Source organism: Bipolaris zeicola (assembly GCF_000523435.1).
Source record: "Bipolaris zeicola 26-R-13 unplaced genomic scaffold scaffold_167, whole genome shotgun sequence".
NCBI classification, from domain to species: Eukaryota; Fungi; Ascomycota; class Dothideomycetes; order Pleosporales; family Pleosporaceae; genus Bipolaris; species Bipolaris zeicola.
The window spans coordinates 1-18,503 of NW_006912216.1; the positions used below are offsets into that span (position 1 = coordinate 1).

The 18,503-nt window shown below is 52.7% G+C and overlaps 6 protein-coding genes across 6 annotated transcripts; 1 reads left to right on the forward strand and 5 right to left on the reverse strand.

Annotated features, from left to right (window-relative positions):
• Positions 1–882: 882 nt before the first annotated feature.
• COCCADRAFT_104123 (uncharacterized protein) lies at positions 883–1,797 on the reverse strand (the record flags this gene model as incomplete). Its single annotated transcript, XM_007717148.1, has 1 exon — positions 883–1,797. The coding sequence occupies one exon, from the start codon at positions 1,795–1,797 to the stop codon at positions 883–885; it is 915 nt and encodes a 304-aa protein (XP_007715338.1).
• A 755-nt stretch (positions 1,798–2,552) lies between these two features.
• COCCADRAFT_104160 (uncharacterized protein) lies at positions 2,553–3,658 on the reverse strand (the record flags this gene model as incomplete). Its single annotated transcript, XM_007717149.1, has 3 exons — positions 2,553–2,891; positions 2,948–3,548; positions 3,612–3,658. 3 exons carry the CDS (start codon positions 3,656–3,658, stop codon positions 2,553–2,555), a joined length of 987 nt encoding a protein of 328 aa, XP_007715339.1.
• Positions 3,659–4,718: 1,060 nt separating this feature from the next.
• Positions 4,719–8,602, reverse strand: COCCADRAFT_7583 (uncharacterized protein; the record flags this gene model as incomplete). Its single annotated transcript, XM_007717137.1, has 2 exons — positions 4,719–4,928; positions 4,997–8,602. 2 exons carry the CDS (start codon positions 8,600–8,602, stop codon positions 4,719–4,721), a joined length of 3,816 nt encoding a protein of 1,271 aa, XP_007715327.1.
• Positions 8,603–9,319: 717 nt separating this feature from the next.
• On the reverse strand, positions 9,320–12,796 carry COCCADRAFT_7584 (uncharacterized protein; the record flags this gene model as incomplete). The annotated part of the gene is made up of 3 exons (XM_007717138.1): positions 9,320–10,205; positions 10,386–12,699; positions 12,751–12,796. 3 exons carry the CDS (start codon positions 12,794–12,796, stop codon positions 9,320–9,322), a joined length of 3,246 nt encoding a protein of 1,081 aa, XP_007715328.1.
• Positions 12,797–13,779: 983 nt separating this feature from the next.
• Positions 13,780–16,063, forward strand: COCCADRAFT_28736 (uncharacterized protein; the record flags this gene model as incomplete). The annotated part of the gene is made up of 4 exons (XM_007717144.1): positions 13,780–13,788; positions 13,850–14,015; positions 14,067–14,178; positions 14,230–16,063. 4 exons carry the CDS (start codon positions 13,780–13,782, stop codon positions 16,061–16,063), a joined length of 2,121 nt encoding a protein of 706 aa, XP_007715334.1.
• Positions 16,064–16,970: 907 nt separating this feature from the next.
• Positions 16,971–18,344, reverse strand: COCCADRAFT_7586 (uncharacterized protein; the record flags this gene model as incomplete). The annotated part of the gene is made up of 1 exon (XM_007717139.1): positions 16,971–18,344. The coding sequence occupies one exon, from the start codon at positions 18,342–18,344 to the stop codon at positions 16,971–16,973; it is 1,374 nt and encodes a 457-aa protein (XP_007715329.1).
• Positions 18,345–18,503: the final 159 nt, after the last annotated feature.

Sequence of the window (18,503 nt, forward strand, 5' to 3'; positions counted from 1 at the left end):
TCTTTTATTTTCTTTCGGGGAGGGGAGGGGAGAGAGAAAGGGCAAGCTTATCTAGGAGTAAGGGTCCCGTGCGGAATTAATTGATTGGGGTGGCGGGGGGGAGGCGGGGAGTGGGCATGCGGACGGTGGGTGGGGTGGGCAGCAGGCCAGACTATGCGAAACAGTAGGGGAAACACGGTGGCTGATTGGTTGGTAATAAATGGGGTTTCGCAATCTGATGTGCGGGTACGGCTGAAGAGGCCGTCTTTGTCGTGTCCCAATGTACGCGTACAAAGCTGCATCTGGATATTTTTTTTTAGCTGAGGGCGTTGAGGGCTCGCGCGGCAGCTAGCGGAAAAGGTGCGAGCCAGTCGTCAACTGTTTGGCTATGATGCGCTGATGGGCGAAGGGCTAGCTGATGGTTGTTGATTTTTTAACTGGAGCGCCTTAAAGTAATGATCCTTTCATGACGCCCCGGATTGGATACTATCCGGTGAAGCCGTTGGTTTGCCAAGTGCATTTGGTTGGATATCTAAATTCCAATTCCCATTATCACCACATGACCCGTGTGAGCAGCTATGTGTACCCGTGACACATCTGGATAACGCCCTTTTAACCTTGGGCGGCCTCCTTAGATCGCAACCCGGCTCCAGAACTTGATCTCCATTAATTATCGCTCACCGCTGACGCCCAAACCCTTTAGTACCCGAATCGCCATGTGTGTTTCAAAACACCAATGCACCGTCTCTATTTCCACCCATCTCTCCACCCTCATTATTCACAAGCTACAAAATTGTCAAGATGTCTCCAATCATTACCTCCTTCTTGTACTTACCATGTATGCCTCGTAAAAGAAACTCCCAGCCTCACCAATCAGCCTCCACCCATATATCATCTTCCCCACTACTCGCGCCCATTGCGCACTCTCTCCATCGACTTGCAAAAAGCACAATCACGACAATGGACTTGTCGAATACGTACCATTGTATCAATTGGCACATACGGCCTAGACTGCATCTCTTGAATGCCATCGCCACTGCTGTGCTCCGCCCATCTGAGAATCTCGCTCCACCTCATAACCTGATGTTCCGATTCTGGTTCATGGGCCCCGTCGCTGGACGGCTCATCATGAGCAGCTGGTTCAGATATTGCGATAGTGGTATTGTTGCTGGGCGAGACCGCTGCTACCGGTGATGATGGTTGTGTGACTTGAGCTTCTGCCTCAATCGGTTTGACGGGAATAACGGTAGGGATCTGCGGCGTCGCGATGGGCGTTGAAGCGGGACTCGGCGCCGAGTCTGCTTTGGTGATGGCGGGTGCATTAGTCACTCCTTGGGTATGTTGGCGGCTCGCAATGTGCGCCCATGTGGTACCCTGTGCAGCTGTACTAGACAGTTTGACTGGAGCTGGGTAGTAAGGTGAGAAACCCGCAGTGGCTTCCTTTGGCGGAACTTCCTCGTAAGGCTCCTCTTCGTATTCCTCCTCGCCCTCGTCCTCCTCAACATCCCATGGTGTACTGTTGTACCCGTGATCTCTGATATAGCGGATCGAACGCCGCTGTTCATACATTTCCACCCTGATGATGGCGCTGCCTAGACACTTCCCATCTGTCTCACGCTGGGCACGCGCTGCGTCGCTCGTGGTCCGGAAGCCAACGACGATTGTTGTGATACTGCTCCCTTTGTAGATGTTCTTGTAACTTACCGGGCGATAAGGTGAGAACAGCTCTTCAACCTGGTCATCAGCGACGTAGCTTGGGACGTTCTTAACGAAGATGAGGCGTTCATTTGACACCCTGGTGCCAGCGACTAAAGTCATGGTAGTAATTGAGTGGTTGAATTTTGGTTGTGTGGCGGATTTGTGGAAGCAATACGCAGGTGAGCTAACTTTATAAAAGTAGAGATATAAGCGCGAGTGAAAGGTGATCGGAGGCAGTCTTGGTCCCAAAAGGTTTTTGTCTACCCAAGGTGGAGGTGAAGCGGAATCAATCACATGCAATCAGCGCTCACTCGCCCGCCAAGCATGAGGAAGGGGAAATTCCAATACAAATGTAATATTATTTGCCTCATTGGTGCGCTTGCACTGACAGGAAGGTGCACTCACCAAGGGTAGTATGAGATCATTCAAGAGGCGCCAAGGTGAGGCCTTCCCAAGGTACGCTGTGAGAACACGTGTACCTGAGTCATTCAAACTGTATGAACACCATTTCAAGTAGCTTGAGTAATGAATCAAAGCGCTCCTGCAACACATGGTGTCAACGCGGTTATGCGTGACGATGATACCTACGGTGCGGTGCGCTCAAAGCCGTTAGTTACACCTTCACCTTGGTGCTAGTTGATATGACCCTTCACAGACAGGGAATATTCACCAGTACCAGGGTAATCCTTAATCTTGGCTATTATATCACAAATGAGTTACGGATGCCTTGAGAGTCTTGGAAACTTCCGGTAACTTGAGAGACGAACACATATAGGGCGAGCCGACACATGAGATAAAATTACTTCCTATAATCAAACATTGCATGTTCACACTATCGAGATATCATTCTATTTCTGTTTCATATACTCAGACATCTAGACAATGACCTTGTGTGGCGCTTCCTTCTCTTCGGGCTCGTCGAAGATGTTGACGGGCCACCTAGGCTTGTTGGCAATGTAAGGAATGTTGAATCGCCTTCGCTCCTTCTTTCCAATCTCCTCGACCTTCTGGAAATCCTCCTCGGACAGTTCAACCTCCTTGAAGTTCTCCTGGATGCGTGAGGCGGTAACTGACTTGGGGATGACGGAGTGGCCGCCTACTTGAGCCCAGGCGAGGATAACTTGTGCGGGGGTAGCGCCAATTCGGCTGGCAACTTCTTTGATGGTGTCGTGCTGAACGAGAAGAGGGACGCCGAGCATATTGTTACCGAATGCCTGAAATTAGGGTTAGTGCTGTTCGAACGATAAGTTGTAGGGAAAGCATTTCTTACCGAGTACTCGGTGACGTGAATGTTCTTCTCCTTGCAGTACTGGATGAGTTCTGGCTGGAGGAGACGTGGGTGACGTTCGATCTGGTTGGCAGCGGGTGTCACACCGGTACCGTCAATCAAAGCCTGGAGGTGCTCCTTGGTGTGGTTAGAGACACCGACAGCGCGGGCCTTCTCCTTAGGCAGCTGTGTCATGGCCTTCCATGTGTCGACAATTGAGACTTCATCCAGCATCTTGACATCCTCGCCCTCCAAGGGGAAGAGGTTGCTGTGGACATCGGACCGCTCGTCAAAGGCAACGGGGAAATGGACGAGGTAGAGGTCGAGGTAGTCGAGGCCGAGCTCAGCCAGGCAGTCGTCGAGAGCTGCCGGTACGTCCTGTGGACGGTGCTGAGAGTTCCAGAGCTTGGATGTGATGAAGACGTCCTCACGCTTGAGGCCAGGGACCTCACCACCAAAGGCCTTCTTGAGGGCTTCCGCAATCTCCTTTTGGTTGCCATAGACCTTGGCGAGATCCAGATGACGGTAGCCAACCTTGAGGGCCTCAAGAACGGCAGCGCCAACCTGGCCAGGCTCAGCTTGCCAGGTACCAAAGCCCAATTGCCTGGAAAAAAAAGTAGTCAGTGAATGTCATCATATGTACGTACTGTGCTATTGAGGTACTCACGGGATGGTAGCGCCAGTGTTGAGGGTAACCTTCCTTCCGAGAGACATGTTTGCAATTAATGTGAATGGGGTATCTTGGAAAAAAAAAGTAAAAGAGTCTGTGATGAGCTAAAGTGCGGGTGTTGGGAGCTATTAAAAGGTAGTCTGGGGGAAAAGTTGTCGGAGGTGGGGTGGAGGGGTCGGAGACGTCACCGAGCCTCAGGTCGGCGGCATATCCAAGTCTAGCAGTCTCTCCGCACGTAGGCCTCCTCCGAGATCCACTCAAGCTTGCATCATGTGGTGCTCAGACTGCGTGGCATGGCTAGATGCTGGATCTGAGAAGGCGTCATCTCTTTGCGGGCCATGTGGCTAGCGAGATGCGTTGCTGAGATTGGTGGAACAATGGCGGCCAACACGAAACCTCATGGCCATTCCCAGCAATTTCGTCAAAACACCTGTTGCGCTCGCCAGCCACACCGGATAAATTTGACGGTAGCCTAATCGAATTGGAGTTGGAATCCATTCTTGGATTGAACGCGCTTCCATCACGGTTCCATCTTGGAAGCTACATGTGATATTACATAAGCAACTGATTTTTCTGTCCTTTTCATGTACGCTACAGTCTGCTATTATTTAGTAATACAACTATAGTCTACGTAGTAGAATACAACAACCAGCTCACTCAAAGCTCATACAAGTCATCGTTGTTGTCACGATTGGAGCCAAGGTTGGGGGAGCCACCTCGTCCCAACAAACTAAACGACTCCATTTCTTCTATACTTGGAAAAGAATGAAGACCTGTGCGAGTCTTTGTCGACACGGTCCTGGTATAAGATGAAAGAGCTGGGTCAGTAACCGTCCCAAATGCAGATGCAACAGCAGCAGACACTAATGTAGTTGGAAATTGTGGAGCTGGAGCTGGAGGATCTGCTGCATCAGGTACTGTCAATGACGGTGCTTTGTCCCTCTGCTCGTGATCGTCTCGAACCCCGCCCAAACACAGCCAAAATCCTTCGCCAAGACCCATCCATAACTCCAGAAGACGCAGATAAGTAAGTTTACATTTCTTGCTGACTAGATCCTTGATTCTAGTCCCAGTTCGACCGATGGCACGGTACGAGACAGACTCCTAGTCATCGCTGTCGTATTCTTCGTCGTCAGCCAGTAGTGCAGGGTACTGCCGACGGCGGAGGTCTTGCTCGAGGCCGCCTTCAGATTCGGGATCGACATAGCCCTTGCCTCCTACAATTGAAAGAAGGACAGGAAGTAGAACAAGAGCGTGAGTAGAGGCCCAAAGCACGAGAGCGACCCATACGCGGAAGTAGTAGATTTCGAAGATCTAGCAAATCATGTCAGTTCATGCGCACAATATACTGATATAAGATATATAAAACGGATGGCACATACCTTGCTCCTAGTGAAAGCCAACACTCCTACTCCTAGGATCTTCGTGATGGTAATTCCGCTGACCACACTGCTCGCTACATTGACCATGGCCGTCCATGCGCGGGCATCACGGCCCCGGAAGCGGTGTCTCGGTGCCCGCTCCATAGTCGCACGACTTGGGAAAGTGAATGCTCGAGCGATATGTGCCGTGAACTCGACGCTAATACCCACACAAATGATGAGGTTGACCAGTGAGACGGCATTGAGCGAAACACCAAGGACAGCCATAGACCCGATAATGGCGGAGACCGTCATACCAACTACCAGCGTCACAACCAGTGCGGTGACGATGGAGCCGAGCATGATGGTCGTGATGACAAGTACTGCCGCTAGAGCAGATCCAATCAGAGCACCAGCCAGGCGAACAATAGATACGTACTGGTCGAAGAAGATGTAAAACTTCGAGTATGGGAACACCTCGGCTTCGACGTCCTCTGATATCTCTTTGGAGATGCGGCGCGCTGCCTTGTATGCAGAGATGAAGTCTTTCTGCGAGCGCAGCGGGGTATGCGAAGTACGGAAATGGGAGGCGGGAATTGTTAAGTGCTTGGAGTCAATGACCAGAGCATCCGAGTACGCAGCTTTTCCGCCGATGGGACAATCTTCAGTGGTTGGAGCCTCAACCCACTTTTCCAAGTACTTGATGAATTCCTCGCCTTCAGGCATACCATAAAGAGTCATGTTCCAAGATGGTTGGCGATCTTGGAAACAGGGCTTGCCATTCTCCACACAGCACTTTTCGTTCTCGGGATTCAACCACAGGAAGAAATCGTCAAGCCAATTTGCAGCAGAAGCTGCAAGATACGAAACTTCGGGGCGCTTGCGCTCTGCTTCGATGATGTTTGCCAGACTGCTTCTGTCACAAGCGGAGAATCGTCCACAGAGCTCTTTTTGCGGCTTGCGCTCAGTAACGTTGAGCTCCTTTGTGACGAAATAAACCGGAGGACCGACATCAAGGTAGTCGTACAGGTCGTTGAAGAAGGGGATTAGGTAAGAATCGCTTGGAATAGCAATACGTTGATCCAGACCAAGCTCAACTTGGGGGAACAGAGCAATGCCAGCTGTGAAAATTCCGAAAAATAGTGCGAGAATGCCAATCTTGGCCTTCTTACCCAGAATTGCTGGAGCATATGTCTTACGTATGAAGCGTTGTAGTGCACCTTCCTCTCCCACTGCAAAACCCATACCGACTGGATCAGCGCGCTTAACGCGAACACATGGGAAGCAATCCGCACGGTTTGATTCAACACGTTCCTGGTTAAGGGAAAGTACGGCAATGAACATGGTAACCTGGAGAATGGCGTTGATAAACACAGCTCCTGCGGCGTATGCGGCAAAGTTGCGAACCGCAGGCATACCAACAGCACATCCTAGAGCGAATGCAGTCGTCTCAGTAAGAGCAGAAAGCAAGATCGAGGGGCCCATGCGTCCGAGAGCTCGAGAAACGCGTTCCGGGACGGTTCCTTCAGGGTGGCTGATGTTGATGCGCTCAAATTCGTGCACAATAAGGAAGATATTGTCTACACCAACGGCCAAGACAAGGAACGGAATCACCTCTGCTATGATCAAGGTGACCTTGATGCCGGCTGCTGAGAAAAGACCAACCGAGGCAGAAACTGACATGAGTACAATCAGAATACCCACTATGCCTAGCATGAACTTGGACTGTACTAGGGCGTTGGCGGGGTTGCGGAGGATAGACTGAACAGTGAGTGTGGTTGAGCCGAGCGCCAATGATGCGTACAAAAACATGATGATGTAGCTGATCACCACGATCTTAGCGTCTGTGTTGGTGCTCTTGTTGAGCTCTTGCTCGAGACTGACTTCAGTGTTGAAGCTCAGCCGAAGGCCTCTCTTATTGGCCTCATCGGACACGAATTTGAGGTAATTCTTCATTTCGTTTTCAAAGTCCATTGCACGTTGCTCTTCGGGGGTGCCCTTGGGATGATTTTGTACAACCCAGGTCACCACAAGTGCCTTAGCGTCAAGAACGCTCTCCTCAACACCACCGAAGAGAAGATGGGAATCGAGTGGCTGCTGGAAGGTGGGGAGACACTGAGATGGGTTGTCGACACACTGTAGCAGGTCATCCTTCCAACTGCTCGGTACGACGTTGGCGAAATCACCTTGGAAGTAACCGGTAACGGACTGAACAACACAATCATCCCCTACTGGCTTGAAGCAAATCTGATCTAGAGTAACACCGTGCTCGGCAGACTTGAGACGCTGAATCTGGTTCTCAACACCGAACCACCAATCAAGCGTTTCATAGCTGAGAACGGGACCGGGACTGCCGAGTGTATCGTTGACGAGGAAGGCTTGCTCAGCGCGAAAGAAAGGTCCGAATTTCTCGTCGAAAAAGGCCTTTTCTTGAGCAGCAGCGGAATCTGGTGAGACCCACAGATTTACAGGATCGGTCTCAATCTGGAACTGCATCCAGCCCAAGCTCATGAGGATTACTACTATGATGCTGGTGATGATGGTAATGGCTGGGAAACGGGCGCAGATGTATCCAAGACGGCTGAACATGCGATCGCACCAGGTGTTGACAAAGTAGTGCTTGGTGGGGCGATCTAACATGCCAACATTATGTACTATATCACCTTCGTCCTCATCGTCGCTGGGGCTCGTGTCTTGCAAAAGACGCATTCGCTCAGTCTTATGTCTCGAATGTTTCTGATATGCGACATGGCCAGCCACAGCGATGCATAAGAGTCCAATGAAGCAGGAGTAGATGATGATGACAGCAAAGGATAGGCAGGGAAGCAGGCCGACGCGGCATTGCTTTCCTTCTTGGACAGCCGGAAGCTCAGTGCAAGACGTGCCACAGTCCAGACAGGCACAACGGTACTTCTCATCTTCGGTATCACAGGGATAGGCGTGCTTGTTCATCGCGGTCATGCCAGGGAAGAGGTCTTGAGATGGTCGCGGGAAGTTAATCTGAAAAGGCGAGCCTAGGAACTTCTTATCGCCCAGAAATTTCAGAAACTGGGTAAAGTTCTTTGCGCCACCGCCGATGAAGTCCATAGCCTTGCCATTTGTCGCACCGAACTTGACATCCTTGCAGCTGTCGTAAAAGGTCGACGCGTACTGGTCCGCGATTAAGTTATCCAATTCCGTTACTAAGTATTTGTCGCCCTTAGGCTCCGTTCCAGTAATATTAACGAAGGTTGACTGGTCAGGGGAACACGTGAATGTGCAGAACAGGTTGTAGAAGTTTTCCTTGCAGGCAGGGCAGGCGTTGATGATGGGGGTAGCGCGGTCGAGGTTCGTTTTGAGGGCGTCAAGCTGATCTTCGTCACAGCAAATGTCTGAATCGGACCACTGCGTGCCACAAATGTCTACAAGCTTCTTGCGTACGTCGTCGTCAGGTGTTTTGGCTGGACCGTTGTCCGGGCAAGGCAGTTCTGAGCCAAAGAAGCCCTGCTTTCCACATTGCCCCCTCATTGCGCACCTTCCCTTCTCATGTTTTGCTGTGAGGTCTGGGCCGGCGAGAGCAGATCCAGCAAGGATGGAAAGCAGGCCGACTGTTATCGCCTTCCATCCCGGCGTGTGTCGTTGCCTCATGATGACGCTTTGCGCTTGTGCGCCTCCTTGGTCCAGATGGACGAAGTGTTTCGAGGACGACAGCACGGCTGAACGTCGTGATGTATGCGCAAGCTCAGTGAAACAAGTGCAAGCTGGTGATGGGTTTGGTCGTGTGTGGGTGAGGCGCGGTGATGGGGTAGATGCAGCTCTGTGAAGCTCCTCGGCTCGGCAAGATGCGAGCGGCGGTAATGCGGAGCTCTGTCGACCTAGCGAGCGGATAGTCAGATGATAACAAGTTGATTCAATACTAAAAGTGCAGCAGATGCTGGAGAAGAATATAGTGGGCGGGTTATTGTTGGGGAGGGGAGGAGATGATGGTACGCTGAGGCATGAGCGCGAAGCTAAACACTGTCTGGGGTGCGTCATGAACGTCACTGCCCCGGACGCTTGGCTGGAACGCGCAACGCCGCCCAGGAACGAGAGCGGTCCGCAATCGTGATCATGCGCGCCAGCCACCACCAACGCTAAACCCGTCGTCATGTGACATGTTGATTTGCTTTGCTTTTCTGGCCTTGCATTCACATCACACACTGTTTGGACACTGGCGTAAGAAAAAGCATGTAATCAATCTAATATAAATTCATACTATATAGTGTCATGTTCTATCGTGTCATGGCCCCGAATGCCGTTCCATGCCCAATTCATCAGTGGTGTCTTTCGACGGGTATCCCTTCTCTTCTTTCAACACGAAATTTTTTACTTGCGCAGGTACTGCACCAGCTCAACAAGCTGCGAGCGTGTCTCATCCTCCAGCTGCTCCTCAGGAGGGCTGAGCACCTTCTCAAAGATGGGCATCAACTGCGGAGTGAGCTGCTGGACAGTGGGCTCGTTTTGCTGGTACAGCTTGACAATCATGCCGAATACTGGCTTGTTCTCCTCGTAATCCTCGCGGAGGGGGAGGAGCTGCACCAAACGGGGAAGAACTTCTGCAATGGGAAGCTTGCCGGGGTGCTTGCTGATAAACCGGCTAACACAGCCTGCTGTGTTGTCGAGCAGACGGGCCTGGTCCTGTGCTCCAAGCAGAGGCTCAAGTTTGGAGAAGATGCTAGACAAAGACTTGAGAATCTCGTCATCGTTGGTCGTCATCTGGCACAACAGACCCATGCCATAGACGGCGTTGGATTTGGTTTCGGGATCTTCATCCGACAAACGGTGGAGAAGCAGCTTGAGTAGGCCGCTAGTGTAGGGTGTGCAAGCAGCACCCATGTTGCCAACGCACTCAGCAATGGTACCAACGGCGGCACTTCGCTCCGTTGAATCTTGACTGCTGGCATACTTGACAATGGGCTTCTCAAACATCTTCCAGAGCTCGGCAAACTGCGAGCCAAGGGCAACGGATAGGCATGTGACAGCTTCCAACGCCGTCTCAATGACGAGCCAGTCGTACTCTGAGGATTCGTCAAGGATGTCCTCATCAGCATCGTCGCCGAGATCTTGCTGGCAAGGATGACGCTTGGTGATGACAGCAAGCAGATGCTGGCACATGTCGGGTACCACCGTGCCATTTTCGGTAAGCAACACTGCAGGTCCGCACAGCTTGAGAGTTGCTGCGACATCACGGTTGATGTCGGTGACAGTGCCACTGGGTTGCGTTAGCAATATTCTCGAAGATAGACTGAAAAACCAGTTGATGTAAAAGTTGCTCAGAAGTAGAATCGCTTTCACCTCAAGTGCACTTTGTGCATCGGAGTGAGCTGGGATTAACGAATAGTGTGTCATCTTTGCAAAAAAAGAAAGTTGAAAAAAACTGAAGAATACATACCGATCCATCTCGTCTTGCCAGACAGTCATGGTTGCAGTCATAACGAGGTTAGCCAGCTTGCGGAGCTCCTCTGGTGGTTCGACAGCGAGAGGAAGACCAGGCTTCCACTTTGCCATACCATCGCCCTCGGCCATGCCAAAGAGGCAGGCGTATGTTCGCCACAAGGTGCCAAGCGCAGCCTTGCGGATACCCTCATACGGGTGGTCTACAAGCTCAAGCAGCTTGGTGACGGTGGCCTCCATGTAAGGAATGTATTCACGGCGAGTGTGAGTGATGATGTCACCATAAACTTCAGCAGCAATCTCCTTTTCCATGGCTACGGCGCTGATGCCCTCAAGATCATCCCAGTCGTCATCGGAATCATCGTCATCCATTGCAGCCTCGTTGAGATCGCTACCGTCATCGCTGGGTGCAGCAACCTTGATCTTGCGACCTTGAATGACAACTTCAGATCCGGCCAGATCGGCAGCCTCCTCCCCAAGCTCGACATCGAGACCAGTCTCTTCTTGGTCAAGGCAGTCCTGGAGTCCCTTAACAGCGCCTGGGAGGTATTTGGCGAATTGTTCTTCGTAGACCTTGGCCATGGTACTCCAGAGGATGTAGCTGGTCTCCCTGAGGCGGGGGTGGTCGAGATGTAGGGCCTCTTCAGAAGCCTCCATCAATGGCAGAACAAAAGGCTCGAATGGCCCTGGGCCGACAGCAGAGGCCATTTTGCCCATTGAATCGCAGGTGACGCCACGAAGGTCAAGCTCGTCTTGGCTATTCTTGATCCTCACGTATGGCGACAGTTCATTCATGGTCTGTTCGAAGAAGGGAATGAAGGCTTTTTCAGCGGCAGAGGCGATGGAGCCAACGGCACCAATAGCAGCACTCTTGACCTTGAGGTCCTCGTGATGGAAAAGCTTGCTGAAACGGGGTACCAACTCAGGCACGTATGTAGCAGCATCCTCAGGCTCCAGGCCCTCGATGAGGGAGTCAATAGCGTGACAGCTACCACGGATGATTGAGAGACTGCGGTCATCTTCTGTGGCTTGCAAGTTGCCAGCGGCAAGGTCAAAGTTCTTGATCATGGCGGGAATGAGGCGGGCATGCTCTTTGCCAACATCCTCGGCAAGGTCGTCGGCCAAGCGCGCAACACCATTGAGAGCAGCAGCCCGGACCTTGAGCTCAGGGTCTTCAAGCAGGTGAAGGACCATGGGCAAGATCTCGTGAAGCTGAGTGGCAATGAAGTCAGGTGCGCCCTCGACACACATACCCAAAGCCAGAATACCAGCTTGGCGATAGTCAGGGTTCTGTGATTGGAAGTATTGGCCGAGGTTCTTGAGCAGAGGAATAACGACTTGGCTTGGAGGCAGGCTGGAAGCGAGGATGTCGAGAAGGCCAAGAGCCGAGCGGGCAGGAGTGACATCTTCATCCTCACTTGACAGATCGCCCAGTTCGGTGACGATGTGCAGAGCCTTGAGGGTCAGCTCTTCTCCAATCCTGAGACCCTGAATCTTGAGCCTCCTGTAACGGACGCATTGCATGAGGAAGGCAAGAGCCTGGGAGCGGTAGTCATCCTCAACGTTTGTGCTAGAGGCAAGTTCCAGCATGAATTTGACAAGGTCACCAAAGTGCTTTGCCAATAGTGCAGACTCGCAGCCGAGAAGGGTCTGGAAGACCTCGAATGCCTGCATAGCACGGTCCTCATCACCCTCATCGACGGTGGCCTTGAGAACGTTGACCATGGCAGGAATAGATGCCTGAAATAGAGCAAGCGCCTTGGGATCCTCGTCGGGCTCGAGGAGCATGGCCAGGCGGCTGAGACCAAGCATGGTGTTGATTCTGACCTCGACACTCTCCGGGTCTTGGATAGTGGAGCTGAACAACTTGTACAGATCGGCAGGCTTAGCAGGGAAGGAATCGCCCACCGATTCGAGAGTTGTGTAGATGATGTAGGTGCCAACCTCACGTTGTCGGACGTTGGCGCTGGTAGCAGCCTGCTGGAGGTATCCCGGGAGGTCAGCCCACTCGCCATCCTCGAAGTCTATGGCTGCGATAGCAGCAATGACGCGGGCAGCAGAGTGGCGGGTAAGGGCGACATCTTCGTTGAGTGTGAATTGAAAGATCTGGTTGCGAAGGGAAGCCTTTTGTTCAGCGGGGAGGTTTGCCCAGTGCTTTGTCACGAGCTTCCTCGCCTCTACAGCAGCCAATTGGCGCAGCGCAGGCTTGGGGTGGGCGCAGAGAATCTGAAGCAGGGCATTGAGAGAGGCAGGAGAGCTGTAGTAGCTCTTGTTCAGAGTGGAAGTAGCGGCCTTGACACGCTCGGTGTTGGCTGGAAAATTGTCAGTCGAGAATCATGGGCAGGCGGGGCAAGGCTACTTACGCTCCAAGAGGCCCTCGAGGAGTTGGACAAACTGTTGCTCGTCCATGGCGGCGCTCTCACAGTGTAAGTATGCAGAAAGCTTGCCTAGGGTGGTCTCTCGCAGAACAGCGCAGACCAATATTGACAGTTGTGGAGGAAGAGCGCTGGGCCGCACATTCTTTGAGGTGGGGATTGGAACTTTTTTTACGCTAGTCTCAGGGTCCAGCGAATTAGGTAAGCCAGGCTGGCAGCCAATGACGGCAGTGCGCGGCCGGAGGAGCTATGGCTTCCTCCGGAGGCTGCTTGCGTGCAGTATGCAGCTCAAGTGCGTGCGCAGAAAGCATAATTGGTTGCGTGTTCCATTGTGCAGCACAACGGCCTGTCTTTGCTGGATGAAGCTTTGACCGGCCACTCGAGCAAATTTTAAAAGAGACAGAAAGGTCAGCTCTGGGGCTCAGAGCGAAGGCGCCTCAGCTGCACCAACATCAATGCTGCATGCTGAGTGGCGCGTAGTATGAGCAGGGTGAATTGCCGGTGCGGTGGCGCTGATATGGGGGGTTTTGGTGCTCAATCGGGAGAGGGGGTGGAAATGGCTGGCTGCCATGCTGTAGCCATGACGAGCAGCATGGTTACAATGAGGCGGCGCTCAGTGAACAAGAGACAAGCAGACTGGGGCTACGAGGCGCCAATGGCCATGAGATTGCAAAGAGCAGAAAAGGAGGCAAAGACAGACATGGAGAATGTATGCAGAGCTGGACGCGAAAGAGAGAGTCGAAGGCACAGGGAGGTCCAGCCAGGTGCAGGACAAGGTGATAGGACGCGCTAGGCTGGGGTCTGTGCGGCGGAAAGCTGTTAGTAAAAACAGAAGGAGCAACAGCGGCCAGCACAAACTCGCCGCTGCCATCACAAACGAGGAGGCCTTCTCTACTATTCTTCTCTCTTAGTCCCTACATTGTAATTCCCTACCCCGCCCCGCCCGCGCCCTCCCCCCATCACCACGTCTGCAGACCTCACTCGGACACGTTACCTGACCCCTCCGCCTCCGACTCCATGGCTTCAGTACGTCAGGCACTCCCGCGCTGATACCGCCACATGTGACATCGATGCTGACCTCGTCCAGCAAGCTCCCAATCAGCCGCGCCCCTACCCAGGCAATTACCTTCCTAACGGCGGCGCTCCTGGTGTCCCCTCAGGCCCAGCGCCTGGAGCTGTCCCGCTGCTTCCCAACCAGGGCCGCGTGATCCAGCAAGGAAGCGTACGAGTTCTCTGCATTGCCGATGTTCGAGGTGGGTACAACCTTCGTCTTGGGTGCAATGGCATATACTGACGTTGTAAAGGAAACCTGCAATCGCTGAACCAGCTCGCCGCCGATGCCCGCGCAAACTACATCATCCACACTGGCGATTTCGGCTTCTACGATGACCGCTCGCTGGATCGCATTGCCGAGAAGTAGGTGCCCGCATGTACTCAATCACCCTCTTTCAGAGCTGACTGGTCCAGGACTCTCAAGCACGTAGCCCAGTACTCGCCGCTCCTATCAGACACGGTCAAGCGCTCCATTGCCTCGGCACCGCCTCAGCCTCCCATCAAGGAGCGCTTCGCAAGAGAACACCTGCCCCTCTCAGAATTGCCCCTCTTCTTAAACAAGACCTTCACACTAAACGTGCCTGTATACACTGTGTGGGGAGCATGCGAAGATGTCCAAGTCCTTGAGAAGCTGCGGTCGGGTGAGTACAAGGTGGACAACCTACACATCATCGATGAGGCGCATTCACGGCTACTCGACGTCGGTGGTGTCAAGCTGCGACTACTCGGTCTCGGCGGTGCTGTCGTTATGCACAAGCTCTTCGACAACGGCGAAGGCAGGACTACCATTGCAGGTGGACAGGGCACAATGTGGACCACCCTGCTGCAAATGGGCGAACTCGTCGACACGGCCAACCGCGTATACGACCCGACCGAGACCCGCATATTCGTCACCCATGCTTCCCCCGCGCGTGAAGGTCTGCTCAACCAGCTGTCTGTCACATTGAAAGCCGACTTCTCCATCTCTGCTGGTCTGCATTTCCGCTACGGCAGCTCCTACAATGAGTTTAGCGTCAACCCAACCCTTGACCACTACCGCGGAAAGCTCGCCGCTTCCAAGGCTTCGTTCAACGATGTTTGGGATACAGTCAAAACTGAAGTCGAGCCTGCTGTCGCCGACAGCGAGTCCCAGCAGCGCCTCCTCGCTCTGGCACTTGAAATAGTGAACAAGATGCCCACAGTGGCCAACGGCGGCAATCCTTTTGGCGGTCCTGCTCCAGGCCCCCAAAGCGGCGTTATCGATGAGAGTGCATTCAAGAACATGTGGAACTTCAACCTTGCGGATGCTGCCTATGGATGGCTTGTCCTGGATATTGACAATGGCAGAATTGGTACTGAGATGAGGGCTCAGGGTTTCAACTTTGCCCACCGAGGTGGCAAGGTCGCGCCAGGCCAGACTCAGCCTGCGGCCGCCAACACTTCAAGCGGCCCTCCGGCTGCTGTAAACCCCAGCCCCTCTGCTCAGCCATCCCCTGTTCCTGGACGTCAAGGTGGTCCCCCCACGAGCGCCCCTCAGCAACCTCGCCCAGCGGTCGCCACCCCACCTGTTCCTCAGCAGAAACCCAACAGCGGCACCCAGCCCGTACGCGCTGCTACCCCTAAGGAGCCCATCAAGGCCGCCACCCCACAACCCCCAGCCAACAACGGAGCTTCCAATGCTGGAGCTGAGAAGTCGGCTCCTAGCGAAGCCAAGCCCAATGGCACCGCGGCCCCAGAGAAAGCCGCATCGCCAGCACCCAGGGAACCCGTCGAGCGGAAAGAGAGCAAAGGACTGTTCATCGCCGGTGTCAAGGACGAAGAGGAAGCCAAGAGCCTGCTAGCGGAGGAAGATCGGTCCAAGATTGAGAAGATTGAGAAGATTAAACATTTCTTTGTCGCCCACTTCCCCACATCGCAAGATATGCATGGCGCTCTTCGTCGCGTTGCGGATGATGTCAGGAATGCTAGGGGAGGACCAGAGAACAAGACGGTCAAGATCTATAACGAACGCGGCCCAGGCAGCAACCAACCCAGGTACGGTGCTGGTAACTGGCAGGCCAGCAACCGGGGCGGTGTTCAAGGTGGCGGCTACCGAAGTGGAGGTGCTTCTGATAGCGAAGGTGGTCGCGGTGGCCGTGGCGGTCGTGGTGGCTCTTCGCGGGGTGGACGAGGTGGAGAGCGAGGCGCTCGTGGCGGTCGAGGAGGAAGGGGTTCGTTCAGGGGCGGTGCAGGTGAAGGTGCGGCAGCATCCACTGGAGGCGAGTCATAAGACTCTTCCCTCTTTCTCGGCGGCCGCATCTCTATCTTCTCACCGACTCTGATACCCCCACTTGTTTCTTTTTCGGTTTCGTGTTAACGGCTTTTTTAACGACGGGTATGATGCGACGTTGAACCCTCTCTTCCTCTCCCTCCTTGTCTTTTTTGTAAGCTTCACAAACAAAAAATTTCACGCCTTTTTTAGAGGGGATCAACTTGCTGTTTCTTGTGGTTTTCAAAGGCTGCTTATCATGGTTCTCTATGGGTGTGCGAATCCGTTTCTCTTTCCCCTCGCTGAATCACATCCCCCTCTTTTTTTGGGGGGAAGCGGGGCATGGAGTTGTATGTAGTAATGCTAGATACGTATCTCTCATTATTTTCTCTATCATCATAGTGGGGCGTACGTGGAGATTAATGGCGATTTTGCACAGCTTGTGCCTTACTTATCTATGTCTAAACCCTTTTTTCTAAACCGTTCTTCGTGCTGGTGGTTGAATGACTGCTGGTGTACAAGGGAGTCTGATGATGATAGTGATGAGAGAAAAGGGGAATCACGTATTGCAAGCATCATCGGAAGCGATATAATCGACACCAAAATCGTATTAAAAATGAATACTGTATACAATGCTAGTAGTGATTATTCTCTGCAGCATTCTGATTCAACAAAACAAGTTGACTGTATCAATACCGAGCACATGTCACAAGATAACACACAACCCAGCTAGCGCTTCAAAACTCAAACTGCAGCAATCCCACCACATCCCTGCAGTATCTCCACAGCAGTCGCATAGCTTAGATGCTTCACCAGGGTCCCGTCTTTGATTGTTGGCCTGCGTCGTTTGATGATTGACCGGCGTCGTTGCCGGCTGTCTATTCTCCTCGCTCTGCCTTGCTCTCATAGGCTCATTCGGATTTCGGAACTACAGAAATCGTTCGACCGGTAAATTTGAACGCGTGGGCATGCTAGGATTCATGACGATGCGGGGGGCAAGGTCCATGTCTGGATCGCGAGAATCATCTACCAGAGGTGGTGGCGCGGGAAGACGGCCACCGTCGCCTGGGTAGGGTGGGCCGAGATCATTATCTGAAAGCAGCTCCTGAAAGTTGGATTTAACAGTTTGGGATACGCTTGATCGGGGCTGGATCACTCGAATAACAGGAGGAGGTTCCTCGCGAATCACCATGGGACAACGCCTAAGTTCGCCGTCCTCCCCGCCAGCGGATGAACGGGGTTGTGATGGATGTAAATGCGAATAGTTTGGCATGCGTTCCTGTAGAGATTGATTTGTCAAGGTCTCGGAAGACGACCATACACCAGATCCACGCGTATTTGAAGAGTCAGGCACCTGCAAAGTGGCTGATGATACGAAGCCAGGTGATGCTCCTTGTTCAAGACCCAGTATCCTTGTAGCACGCGAATAATCGAAGGGCGTAGTTGCGTGGTCACCTTGAAGCGATAGGCGCTGTAACCATTCTTGAGGGGAAGGATATGTCGATCTTATTGAAGGTAGCGAGCTGAGTGTAGATGAAGGCGGTGCGTATTTCTTTTCAGAGTATTCTTCATCCTCTGAATCGGCTCCGCCTCGTAAACGAAGTTGTACTGAATCAGTGAGTGTCAAATTATCCAGTTCAGGGCCGATTTCGTTCAGGTGTGATGTCGAAGGAGCTTCAGCTCTGCGACTAGACAATGTTCTGGCGATTTCGGAAATTGATTTTGATGGCCGACCCGGAGTAACAATCCATGCTCCCCTTTGGCCACTTTCAGTCTTTGCAATGGGCTCAGGCAGTAAGTTTCGTGGTAACATTCTATCCCCGATATGGTAAACGCTCCACTCATCAGTGTTAGACGAGATAAGGGCACTCGGGTTATCTTGCATAGATTTCGAACGCCTTGCCAAATGCTGTACATGGTCAACATGTGAGTGCGGTCTTGTATCGACCAGCTCCAAGAAGGAAGTTCCATCTATGGTTCCAATCAAACGCGGGCTTGTGGAGACGCTTGTGGCTGAAGCCCTGTCTGGCAGCGGCTGCTCATCTTGGTTATCTGAGACAAATTCGTCTGATGATGAAAACCATACAGTATCGCATGCCCCGATAAATTGCGGAGTTGGTGAAAAGCCAGGCGGAATGTTTAGGGGCGTCGGTCTGAACTTCCCTGATAAAGAGGCTTGTGCATGGACAATTGGACGCACTGAATCGCTTGTAGCGTGTCTCAGATGATATCTGGTGTTGTATGTTGGATCACCTTCGACATCCGACCAACACGGAAGAGCATCAAATTCCTCGTCTGTCATGTAGGCCGGATGGGAATCGTTTGGCCCTTGATTGGGATCCGGGCTTTGAGCGCGCCTCCCTGTTGCTACTTCTGCTTGTGAGATTTGCACCAGTCCATAGTCATCTTGCCGCTGTAAACTTCTCGAATTTCCCTGTTGCACGTTTGGTTGATCCAATTC